Source organism: Lepidothrix coronata, unplaced genomic scaffold, assembly GCF_001604755.1.
Source record: "Lepidothrix coronata isolate B3197 unplaced genomic scaffold, Lepidothrix_coronata-1.0 Scaffold75, whole genome shotgun sequence".
NCBI classification, from domain to species: domain Eukaryota; kingdom Metazoa; phylum Chordata; class Aves; order Passeriformes; family Pipridae; genus Lepidothrix; species Lepidothrix coronata.
Genome location: NW_016690255.1, coordinates 5,583,529 through 5,596,793, shown reverse-complemented (window position 1 = coordinate 5,596,793; position 13,265 = coordinate 5,583,529). Strand labels below are relative to the sequence as shown.

At 40.0% G+C, this 13,265-nt stretch overlaps 1 protein-coding gene and 1 long non-coding RNA gene across 2 annotated transcripts in view; both read right to left on the bottom strand.

Annotated features, from left to right (window-relative positions):
• LOC108499583 overlaps positions 1-443 on the bottom strand; it is an 18,166-nt gene extending 17,723 nt beyond the window's left edge. The window contains exon 1 of the long non-coding RNA XR_001875582.1: positions 267-443. This is a non-coding gene — a long non-coding RNA (uncharacterized LOC108499583). The remainder of the gene's footprint in view (positions 1-266) is intronic.
• Positions 444-11,572: 11,129 nt separating this feature from the next.
• Positions 11,573-12,538, bottom strand: MC2R (melanocortin 2 receptor). The gene has a single exon (XM_017819426.1). It carries the CDS (start codon positions 12,536-12,538, stop codon positions 11,573-11,575), a length of 966 nt encoding a protein of 321 aa, XP_017674915.1.
• Between the last annotated feature and the right edge of the window lie 727 nt (positions 12,539-13,265).

Sequence of the window (13,265 nt, the reverse complement as noted above, 5' to 3'; positions counted from 1 at the left end):
TGTCTATCTATCCTTTTCTTTATTAAACTTACAAGCAATACATATTGGTGATTTAAATGCAAACACATCTGAACCTCCGGATCAAATTTTTTAGGTGGCTATTGTTAATCTTCCTATTTTGTCCACACGTGCAAACAACTCTGTGGAACTTCATCCCATGTCACAAATATGCACAAACTGCTGCCAGCCAAGAATATGTGGTTTAAAATCTCAGTCAGTTTTGTGGAGACAAAGGTCTGAGATGATTAGTGAAATATCAGACTCACCGACTGTTTCTTTTCAGTTGTTTTCAGGCTAGGTGGAGCTCACTCCCTTTAGATGAGGCAAGAGGAGTGCCCTCTGTAACATGCTCCCTCGAGAGCCTCTGTTTAGACCAGAATCTGCATGGGTGTATGTTCCTCTGGCTCTTCCAATTCCTCCCTGCAGCAGCACAGACACTTGTGACCTTTCTAAGGGACCTAAAGCCATATTGGTGCAATAGCTCAATTCTTTTATAGGAAACTTGTGCAACCAGCAGAGAACTATAGTTGGGAAAGACATTTTTCCTAGAACAAAAGGGTACTAAACAACAGGCATCTGTATACAGATCCAAAGGTCATGGGCTGCAAAACTAAGGACAGACTTAATCTAGTTGTGAATCAGCATGAAAGACATGCAGACCTTGTCAGTTGTTTCTCTTGTCCTGATGGGTTGTCAATTTATCATTTCCTCATATCTTAAAGAAAGGGTCTACTTGCATTTCTCCTCCCTGTTGTTTGCTGCTGCCTGCTCAGCCTTGGGGGTGGGTACGATTGCGATAATTGTGGTTTTGGTGACTGTTGCAGTCCGAAATTCGAATACCAGCAGAAAAGGAACTGCTAGGATTAAACAGGAAGCCTTGGGCCACAGGGGATGGGGAAAACCCCACCATCTAAAAGACTAGACAAGATCGTTGACATTCATTCGTGTGGACTGTCCTGTCTCCCACAGCAGGATATGGAGAGAGACTGCTGTGATGCTAACAGTTCATGCAAAAGCCCCATTGTTTTCTCCCCTCCCTGTGTAATCCTTTTTTTGGGAAAAGCCGACCATTCTCCCCCAGTGTAATACTGCTTACTGGAAATATAAATTCTTTTCCCCCAAATGTAAACACTGTATCAGAGAAATGTAAATCCCTTTTCCCCATTATGGCAGCCTTGCTACTGGAAATGTTAAAGGATTGTGGATTCCCCTGGCATAAACCAGACTCCTTATTAGCATGTTAAGCCCCCAAGACACTTAATTAAATGTTTAGTCTGTTCAATAAACCATTCTAGTTTCTACCCCCGATCTGGGATCATTTTAGTCTTTTTGGACCTGTTACAGGTAATTTGTCAAATGGCCTATAAAACATGCCAAAGATAATGCACAAATTTATTTTAAGGAAAATCAGGACATGCATTTGAATCTTGAACATATGCACATACATTTGAAATGTAGACAGCAAGATGTGGCCAGGGAGTGGAGAGGAAGCAATGCTGGCTGAAGTGTGGGTACTGCCTTCCACATATTGTGGCTAATTTGCTCCCCTGGAAGCATATATTTGAAAGTGTATTTCGAGTATCTGTTATTTACCCTCACCATTATGCTTTGCTACAGCAGTTTTCCCCTGAAGGGATGCTACTATTCCTTAAGGAAACTAGTGTACTGGTTGTTAAGTTCCACACAGTAAATGCACTGCTCTTGTTGTATCTCTTTGGTAAAAAGAAGAGTCAAAAAACAAGAGTTAGAACAATCTTATTAGAAAGGCCCTGTGTTTCAAACAGGTGCCAAAATCCCATAAAAAAACATGAAGATGTCAGTCTACACCATTAAGCACTAAAACTAGTTAATTCACTGCTCTGTTTATTGCAGGGGTGATTTTTCTACCTTTGATGTCTTTCTTGCAAGGATGAACCATTTTGACTCCCAGTAGTTTTCTTCCCTCCCCGGAATTCCATCAACCTGTTATTTATCTCCTCTTTCCTTACCTCCTCAGAAATAGAAGCTGACTGCATTCTGGCCTGTATTTCCAGCTAATAATGATTTTGTCCTTTAATTTAATGCACTAATTCCTTTAAAGAACAGGTTTTTTTCAGCTGCAGAGACTTACTGTTTTGTGTGTTTGTGTACTGACAGCAGAGAGTTCCTATTTCTTGGGGTCTTTCACCTACAGTGGTGAGGGTGGGATGGCAGGTTTTGCCGATTTTCCTGTAATGAGGCTCAAATATTACTATTAATCAGGCCAACCTAGGCTTTTATGGAGAAAAACATGAGGGAGCTCCTGCCCTTGCTATAAAAATATTTCCTCCTCAAAATACGTCCTCCTGACTTTTCAATGTGTTTATTACTTAATCAGAAGACCTTCCCTCTAGCTAATATTATTGTAATAAATTTGAGTATTGTCATTCAAGAAAATACCCTGAGGTAACTAGTCTAGGAGAGCAATACTAAGGTTTCAACTTGCAACTGATTGAGAAAAGTGGTGAATAGGTAATGAAAAAAGGTGTAGAAGAATAGGTCTTGAAAGTGCACTCTGATTTTTGAAAAAGTGATTTTTAAAGGGCACCAAAATGTCTCTAGTGTTGATGGATAAAAGCGATTCTAGTAAATGCAGGCTACAACAAATATTAGAATATCCTTCAAAAGCCAAATATTTCAAAAATCAGAGTGCACTTCAGGTTATTCACAGATTGCTAGACTTGAAGCAGAAATGTTAGAATTAAATTCCTCTTTTACCAATTACATACTGTTTTAATTTTAGTTCCTAATATTCTTCCTTTAGTCCTTTCTCATTTCTTATTTCTTGATTATTGTGCCAAGGAACTTCTTGCAACCAACAGTATCGTGGCTGCAGTGGTGGTTGACATTTTTCTTTTGAAAAATACAACACTATTTCTACTGTTGCTAGACAGCAACTACTAAAATGAAGCAGTTAGTTTCTTTGACTTTTCTTTCTCTGAAGGTTTGTCTGCTGACAACTCCTTTGCTCTGTGTCACCTATGCTGTAACTGGCTGCCTACCTGCCAGCAGCTGTCACGCTTTGCTGCAGATGTCTGTGCACTTTGGAGAGTGTGGCTTCTCCTAGCCATATCCACTTTCAGATCCTGGAGGGACTAACCCACTGTGCTGCAGGTACTAGCAAACATCAGATTTCTCTTTTGTAAGAAAAGCCTCTTCTCCTCACCGCTGCCTTAATTAATGAAGCTTTGTCCTGGGTACATAAAACTCACAGGCTAGGCAATTTGCGTTGCAATCTATTGTGGAGAAGTTGGTAACTGGTCAAGTGCACAAACCAGTCCAAGTGTGCCTTTCTAGGACTTATTTAGCAGACCTGAGCAAAGATGTTTGTTGAAGAGATTCACCAATGGATAAAAAAGTGTACCTCAGCTTGAAATTAGTGTGAGCAAAATTAGTCTGATGTAAAACCACTTTCATTTTCTTATTACTTCATCTGTGACCCAAAAATACTGATATGAAAGTATCATTAACCGAACAGATGCATTCTTCAACTGCCAAATTCTATTTATGACTCTTATTTTAGGTATTTGTTTCAAAACATTGCCAGTTGGTACAGCATATTCCTTAGGGAGGATGCTTTGTCCTCAATATAGCCAGAAGACTGAGAGAATAGACTGACTTAATTCAGAATACCTTTTGTTTCTCCCTCATTTCCTTTCTCATTCTTCCAGGAGAACATTTTCCAAACCCTTAAACTGAAAGCTTGGTCTTCTCCAAAGCTAACTGCAGGCAATGATTTAATAAAGTTATGTCTCTTCTTCAGGGAAGAAGTTCTCCATTACAAGCTTAGTGTAATACAGAGGGTCATCTGAGCTCATGTTCATTTTTTTGCAAAGAAAACAGAAACGGCTGTAGGTGTTCCTGTTTTGGGCACCAAATTCCACTGAATTTTATTTAGCCCTCCTTTTTCATTCTGCTTTTTATTCACATTTTCTGTTTCAAATATAAGAAGGCAAACATTTGAATAGACTAGTGAACATTAGTACAGACATTACATTAGGTAATTTCAGTCATTTAAGAAAAATTCTGTGATCATGCCTCAGTTGCTGGGAGGACAGTCAGCTGAGGAAAGGTGCTTACTTATAGAGTGGATATAAAGCATTTTGCAGACATAATGCATGAAATATTTTTGAAACCTCAACATCTGAAATTCAAATGACTGTGCAATATGTTTTAAATTTTAAAGTACCAGGTTATTTTTGAAATACCAGAAGCACCACGCTTAATCTGACTCTATTATGACTGACCTCCAGACATGATACATTAACAGGGACCAGGATCATGGCAGGCAATTTTATGATGACAATTTAAGGAAGAAACTGAACAATTTCAAAAGGAAATGGAAAATAAATTAATAATTAAGCCATAAATCACAAACATTACCCTTGTTTACATTATAGATTCTTCAGGACCTGTTTTGAATTCCTTCCATGAGGTATGGTATCAGTTTATTTACACATATCCAAAGAAATAATACTTTAAATCAAATGGATGCAGGACGGAGACTGAAAGCCTATGGGACTGAGTTGAAAGAATCTGTATGTCTGTGAAGACACATATGATCCTTTGGATATGACATTGATTTAGATAGCCACACCTTTGCTGTTCCTTCTGGGCACCAGTTGCCTTTCAACTTCTGCCACCACTGATATCCTTCCTCCTTGGCAGCAGTGATGGCTGATGGTGCTCAAGATAATTTTTCTCTCTTAGTCACCTCTTCACTGGAATTTCTGAATCAAGTGCTCTTTTTGTTATGCGGTACTGACTGTAATTCTGGCATATGTCAAACAGAAATAACTACTTCATGGGCTATGTCACTTGTGCCTGCTCTTTACATCTTGTTTAAGTATAGTCAGAAAATCTTGCCTTTGACATGCCGAGACTGGCACTGGTTCCAAAGAAGATTACAGGGTTCAAGCTTGAACAATGGTTAAATAAACAGCAAATATCTGGAGCATTTTGCGAACACTCCTGAGTAGCTGTCAGGGAATATTCTGTTTAAAAAGTTACTGCTTTGCATTTTCAATATAAAATATTATTCTTGAGTTGTTTTTGGCACTGTCAAGGCAACAGTGCTAAGCTCTGAGACCATTTTATTATCACCTCTCTGCTTAATTCAGTTTGCCTTCTAACAGAGTTTTCATGCAGTTTTCACCATCCGATGGCAGAAAGCCGGCAGATTGTACTTAGAATACAAAGCCATGTATACCTGCAAAGTTTACTCCTGTCAGCTGGAAGGAGAGGAGATTTTTTTGGTGTATCCCAGTGCTTCGAGGTAAAAGGATGTCCAAGGCTTATGCATAGAACCCAGTTCATCATTATTATCTGTGGTTTATTTCTTGGTTAAAGTCAGCATTTTCCTGTCAGTGTAAGAGCACTTAAGGTTGCTTTAGGTTGGGATGTCTAAGAAAGCCAGTGCAAGTTCATTAAACTAGTCTAGTGCAAGCCACTTCCTTCACCTTGGTTTGCCCATCATTGGTGTTCTTCTGCACCTGATCTCTAGACTAGAAATGTTAATTCTTTTTCATAGGGTTGATTGTGGTGTCTTGACTTTGGCTGGCTGTCAGGTGCCTACCCAGCCTGCTCTCTCAATTCCCCTCCTAAACAGGACAGGGTGAGAAAATAAAATGAAAAAAGCTTGTTGGTCAAGATAAAGACAGAAAGATTGCTCACTAGTTATTGTCATAAACAAAACAGGCTCAACCTGGGGAAAAATTAATTTATTGCCAATTAAAACAGAGTAGGATGGTGAAAAACAAAGACAAAACAAAGACTTTTCCCCCACCCTCCCCCTCTTCCCAGACTCAACTTCATTTCTTAATTTCTTAGTCTACGTTTTCCTCTGCCCCCAGCACAATAGAGAACCAGAGTTGTGGTCAGTCCATAGCAGTTACTCTCTGCTGCTCCTTACACTTTATGATTTTTTTTCTGCTCCAGGATGGGTCCTCTCCATGGGCTGCAGCCTATTCAGCATGGGTTTTCCACAGGTTCCTTCAGGAAATATCCACCTGCTCTAGCATGGGGTCTTCCATGGGCTGCCGTGCGAATAGCTGCTGTGGCATGGTTGTCTCCAAGGGCTGCAGAGAAATACCTGCTTCACCATGGTCGTCTCCACAGGCTATCAAGGAGTGCTGCTTCAGAACCTGCAGCACCTTTTCACCTTCTTTTGTCTCTCACCTTGGTGTCTGTAGGGATGTTTCTCTTGCATTTTCCCCTACTCGTGTCTCATGGCTGTTGTGCACTGTCTTTACCTTTTCATAAGCCCATGTGCACAGAAGTGCCACTGTCTTGACTGCAGAGCTCAGCTGTGCCCTGTGGTGGGTCTGTTGAAGCTGGTGTAACCAGCTCGGTCCCATAGAGGAGTCCTGACCTCTTCTCATAGAGGGCACCCTGCAGTCTCCACTGCCAGTGCCTGGATATTTCTACCCGATACATCAATATAGAGTGGAAAATGCAAGTTGAAGAAATCCACCAATTATTGGTTGTTATTGCAAATCAAGAGCAAAAGCAGTGTTTTGGACACCTTTGCTCCTTTCACTCATCTCTCAATATTTCTTTTGTTTGTCTGACCCTGAATGTTACTTCATTTCTTCTTCTCTCTCAGCTCTACACATTTATTTCCAGCAATGCAAGATGAATACGGCCTCTCCACCTGCTTGTTTCTCTGTTCTACTTACTTCCATGCTGTGCCACCCAATCCTAGAAATCACTTGTTTCCCTGCCCCTGTCTCTCCTGACCTGACCCTGGCTTTGCTGGCAATGTTTCCAGCTTGGCAACCCAGGGACCCTCTGAGCGATGAGCTTTCTCGTGCCCCTGGCACTCCTGAGCCACCCAGAAAAAACCTTCAGTTTAGAAACAGGCTGAGCAAATGATTTAGTTCATTTAACACCATTATTTTAAAAAATGATTATTCTTCATCAACCATTTTCCCTGGGTCTGTTCCCAGGCTTCTAACTGCCCCTAGTGCCAGCTCCTCTAATGGGACATGCTGCCAGTCTCAGCCCCTTATTAACCATCCAGCTCTTACTTTCAAGGCTGTGCTTCTTTCATCTGCCTGCTCATCCAGTCTCTTTCAAAGGCTTTACTGTGATCTGAGGGGAAGCGCAGATGAGAGCCTCGAAGCCACCGTCAGTTCCTCTTGGCTTGCCCTCTGACATGGGCTGCTCCATGCTGGGCTGAAGCACTTTTTTTCCCTTTTCCTTTTTTCCTCGTTACGCAGACTGGCAGTTAAAGACAGGTTTTAGCTGTAACACCAGATATGATTACCCAAATTGCTAGGCAGTGGTCTCATTTCTCAAGTAAATGAAAATGTAGGGCTGTAGACCGTAAGACTGAAAAGGTGCATCAGTGAAGCAACTCTGTAGATTGCTCTTTAATTTCATGCGAAAGTTCAAATGCATATCATGGTGGATAATAATAATTAATTTTGAAAGTGAGTAGCTGCAGGAATCCCTGGACTGGTAAGCTAGTTTTGAATTGGAAGACATCTAACCTGTACTTTCAGTGCCACCAAATACTGAGACACAATTTAAATTGTCATGCACAATTACCCAGAAAAACCTACGTGATAGGATTTTAAAGGAGCTGAAGACATTTCTTGCTGGCTTTAGAGGCTGTACTTAACCTCATGGTGTTATGCTGACACCAAGACTCCTTGCAGAGCTGAATGCTCTCATGCCATGATGATGCAGAGGCTCCTGGGTGGCTTCAGACTCTGTGAAAATGTCTCTTAACTGCCTGACATTGTAAGAGGGAGAGTCAGGGCATTGTGGGGGCCAGTGGCCATGGGGCTCCTCTGGGATCCATCAGGGTGATCTGTCTTTCTGTTCTGGAAACCTTTCTATACAGCTTACTACAGCTGCAATCTCCATACAAGTATCCACCCAGGTCACGTGCTCCATCTCTGCCATCCTTGGTCAGGTTGTCAGAGGGTGTGAAGTTGACGATGGAGTAACTCCTCTTGTTCTCAAATGGTTTTTGACTAACTCTACCTTTATCCAGATAGTTCATACAAAGTTTAGGTGTAACTGTTGAGGTTGTAGCAAATGGTAGCATAAAGGTGCTGATGGAGCAGTCAAATGTGGTGTAACAAACCCATCTCATAGTCGTAATGTAAAAAAAAATAATTATGGAAAGCAATAAATAATTTTAGTTACTCAGTAGACATTTGTACTCCAGATGGGTTATCCAGAATTACTTGATAGTTAATGGTCACTCATTAGACTATGTATGACAGCTCAGCAGCCTGATCTTTGTCTTATAGAGGTGAGGGGATTTATGGACACGAGAAAACTGCTTTCAAATGGACATGAAAAGTTTTCTTAAGTGGTCACATTCTATTCTCCAGAATTGTACTTTGAGTCATCCTCTTTGAATCGGAAGCTCTTGACAGCATTGTATCTTTTGAAAAGATGCCACTTCAAACGAAGGCATATTAAAGTGCTATTGAGTGATACAGATGCAATGGGTGCTATCTGCTGCAATTACCTTGGAGAGAATTAAAAAACATACCCTACTTAGCTACAATTCTATTTGAATAAATGTATCATTTTAAGAGTTTAATTTTGTTTGAGAAACTGAAATTTTGTTCAGCTAATAGGAGTCTAAGGCACCTATTTTTCTGAAAGTCTTGCCCAGGACAATAATTCACTGAAACAAGATTTTTCTCACATGAATAAACTTTCAACTATATTTTCTCACAAAACCCCTGTATTTGTCTTGCTAATTTGTGACCAAAATAAAACTGCTCTGCAAGTTTGTCTCTCACTGTCATCCCGACTGTTCCAGTGGAATTAATTCCCCTGGGTGTCTTTATCAGATTTGTTCACTTTATTACTGAACATGAAGTTCAGTTCAAAACAACAAAAACAGAGGAGGAACTTTTCTTATTTGGTTTTGCAGTAAGTGACTAGGAAATGTTTTGTTGCCAGAGGCTATGAAGTTCTGTGGATGCTTCCAAACGAAACATTGATTGTAGTGTTGATTGTGATTTTCAAAGGACTAGATGTTCCTTTCAGGCTTGTTAGCTTCTGGTAGGATCCAAATGAACTTTTTTCTTTCAAAGGTAAGGTACAGTTCTGCCTCCCAAACATTTGTCATTTAAAGCTGGGCAGATGAAGGGAAGTCCCAAAATCTGAGGAAAGTGTTCACTGTTATACATTAATATATCAGAGGAGAATTTCAATAATAACTTCAGCACAATATGATTAAAGGTTCACAAATCATAGCTTAAAGAACCTGTTCAAAGAGTAACATAGGGAAATATATGAAGATATTAGTATGTGAGACAGAGAGACTTGCTTGGACACTGCAGAACAACTAAAATGCAAGTCAAATTTAGTCAGTTAGGAGATAATGTATGGAGATTTACCCATTGCTGGCATGCAACAAATGTAGGCAGACTGAAAAAATAAAATCTTTCTAGAAGCTTTTTTATACAAGAGTATTTTGTGCTCTTCCTGACTTTTTGTCTCCAGAAAGAAAATATTTTCAAAAGAATGCTTCATTTAATCGTAACCAGTGCAACCTGAAAAAAGGGTTTATATGTGTCTTTTGAATTTTATATTGGCTCTTTTACCATAATCCCTGGTTTCATCTTGAGATCTAATATTGTAGACACAGATTTCAGCTGTATTGCAGATGCAGAGAAGATCTATCTTTCTTACAAATTTACCCAGTAAAAACGGCAAATTCTGTTGTTCCTAAGGCAAAAATGGAGAACAACAGGCAGTTCTCATCGTTTGCAACCTGGCTACCTTGCAGCTTTTTCCCAGTCTTGCTGTTTGTCTGGGCATTAGAGGCAGACTCTGACAGTAACAGCCATCAAGTGTCTATTATCAATTTACAGACATAATCACAAAGATTTAGGTGTTGCTCAGGTATCATGACAGGAACAAATGCTCTGAGGTGTTGATCTGACTGTATCCAGAGATTAGACCAGGTAGGCTACAAAGAACAGGCAGTTAATTTTGAGTGGGAACCAGTTCTGGACAGTGCTTGGATCTCATGGCAGTAGGAGATCCAACATGAGTAACTGTAGAAATACTTTTAAGTCAAAGAAAACAATGTGGAATAAAACCTGTAAAAAATTTTCTGCCCAAGTGCTGGCGCCTTGTGGAGATGGAAAAAAAATCTCGCTGGGCCCTAACTTGCATAACCACGACTGCTCTGTTTTGCAGATAAATGGTGGCTGGAGCCTTGGTGATGGTGCTGGGAAAGACAGTGGGACAGCTAGGGAGGGAGTGGGCAGATGTTGGGTTACTGGAGGACAGTTTGCTGTGCCACTGAAGCAGGGACAAGAGGAGTGCGATCAGAGGTGCGCTTGTAGGATGGATTTTGTTTGGTCAGATAGAAGCCCAGGTCCTTGTTGCAAAGTGATGGCAGTGTAGTGATGGGAGATGGGCTCTGGCTCCAGGGTCTGTGAGTGACCACTACTCTTTGTCTTTGCCCTGGGCCTGGGAATGTTGGAAAAGGTGATTGGAACCAGCCAGCTCCTGAGACTTTTGTGTAGCTGAGGGTAGTCAGATGAGGGCTGAAGGCAGCCGGGTCCAAGGTGACCTGTTTCCTCCAGACCAAACCACACTTGTCTGATGACTACCCTGTGCTGCCACATTCTGGTGTGGCAGAAGAAAGCAGTAGCAGGTGGCACCATCTGAGGTCTGCTGTAGCCATGACCTTGTTCACCCCCAGCTTTCCTGTGGATGCCCTTCTAAGACCTAACTGCCAGAGTCTCCACAAGAGAACGAGTCCTTAGCAAAGGACTTTAAATAGAATTTCAATGTTATGTTTTACTGCTGAATTTTGGATTTTGATATAAATCTGTCTTGGATGCTCCCCATTACAGGGCTAAATGTATAGTGCTTTCTTTAATGATTATTTCTCTATGTTTAGATGTTATGACGTTAACATTTTATCATATAATTGCATTATCATTTACATTTGGAGAATTCAGTCCAAAATATCCATTTCTCTTGGAATTAACTCCGAAAATTGTTTTGAAACTTAGAGGTCACTAATTGCATGATTTTAAGGAGACTAGATGATAAAGAAGAGTAATGAGTTCACTCTTTCAGCAAAATCCATATTTTCTGCTTAATCATAGACTTTTATACAAATGCACAGTTTAGAAATAAATATTCATTTCACTGCAATTTAAACAACAGAATTTTAAAGTAGTATACACCTTGAATTGAAATTACTGATATAGAGCGAGTTGGCTCATCTCTGTGGTACTGTAACACTGGATGCAGAAGATTTAATTTGAGTTTTCCTGAAATGAAAAAAGATAGTAAAGAATGTATTTTATTTCTTAACTTTCATGAACATTGTCAACAGAATTAGCTTAGTAATATCTCTGGAGGTCTACTTGACAAAGATTTGTAAGCATAGTTAGTTTTTATGTATTCTTTGGTCGTCTTCTGAAAAATCACTGGTAATACACTGCAATATACAAAGTATTACTGTCGGTATACTTGTTGGTATTTTTGACTCCGCAAATAGATGTTGCACAGCACTCCACAGGTGCTTCTATAATCTTAATTTTTCACTAAGTGTTTACCAGTTCCAGTTCCAGTTTGACCTGGAACAGTAGAACATCTTCTTAAATGTACTCCTCAATTCTGGGCTTCGAAATGCAAAAATCATAGGGTCAATGATCGCATTGCACATTATGAGTGTTCCATTCACATGGAAAATGGACATGTAGCAAGCACAGTAAGGGTTATGTGGGCAAAACCTTGCTAAGAGAATGTGAAGAACAAATGGGGCCCAACAGCAAAGGAAAACTCCAAGAAAAATAGTCAGTGTAATTGCTCCTTTCATGTTAGTTCTCTGGTGGACTGTGCTGGTGGGCAGTGAGGCAATCATTTTAGCATGAGATCGAGCCAGGAGGAACATATGGACATAGAGGCACAGTATAAAAAACATCATTAGAGGGAACAGGATAGTGAAGGGAATGACTGTTGCAGCTTCATAGGAGAAGAGGGCAATGGCAATGCTACTGCCAGCACAGAACGTCCAAATGACTGCCAGAATAACCAAGGCCCTTCTCAGTGTCATGATATTATGGTACCGCAAAGCATAGAAGATAGTGATGTATCGATCTGCCGCAATAGCCAACAAGCTGAAAATAGATCCCAGTAAAGACAGAATGAACATGGAATCCATGGCATCATCCAGTTTTTTCTCAAAGTCCCCATGACGTGTCAGGTATCCCATTTTGCACAAGATGATAAAGATGTTCTCCAGAGTTTTGTACAAGCTACCTAACATGTCTGAAATGGCTAAACTGCAAATGAAGAAGTACATGGGCAAATGCAAGTTCTTATTTCTAACAACAGCAATAAGGATAAGCAGATTTTCCAGTATCCCAGCAGCAGCAACAGTGAAAAAAACTTCCTCTGGCACCACAACCTGGATGCAGTCAGTGACATTTAAGGAAAAATCACTTATATTTTCAAGGGAAGGAATGCTTGTCTGCCCTGGGTGTTTGATTAAGTTGAAAGGCCTCTCAGTGCTCATCTCTTCTGGTCGTGGAAAAGTTCTGGATCACTGTTTTTTAGGTTTGGCTTTATTCTGAAGCTGACCTGTGAGTCAGACCATTCTTCTTTTGATCAAGGTTTCCTCCTTCATGTGAAGCAATTTTAAGGCTTAACTGAAAGATTTGGAATTTCTCCTACAATAAAACATGTAGAAACATAAATATCAAGAAGAAATTTACCATACAGATAAGGCAAAAATAGACATTTGAAATATCACCTACTGTGATGGAAAACACATATATCATCACGAAAGAGAGGCACAATTGGATTAGATAAAATAAGACCTGTTCAAGGCTTCTCTGAACCTTAGAGAAAATCAAAGTATAAATTATCTCTTAGCTTCAAAGTAATTTTAAAAAATAGATATAGTTTTCTTTACCAATGGGCATACCACATTTACTGAACTAATCTCACAGACTTCAAGAGTTTGGCAATCTATAGTGGCCCAGCTGTTTTCTTTGAGAAAGGCTGGCATTTCTCGCATGATTTGCAGTTTAATAGGCGCAAATAAGACCAATGCCAAGATAAACTGTTGTCCAGAACAGGAACATGTTTACCACCACACTGTTGATGGTGCAATGAAGTACCCTTAATTTAGATGTGAACATTTGTAAATATCGATGTTTTTAGAGGCATGTTAGATAGTAGTGAGAGGTTTCCTTTTAATTTATATTGAAACTGTAATTTCATGAAATTTCATGAAAATA

Coding starts and splice junctions, on each gene's coding strand:
- MC2R (XM_017819426.1), bottom strand. CDS start 12,538: ATGAGCACTGAGAGGCCTTTCAACTTAATCAAACACCCAGGGCAGACA.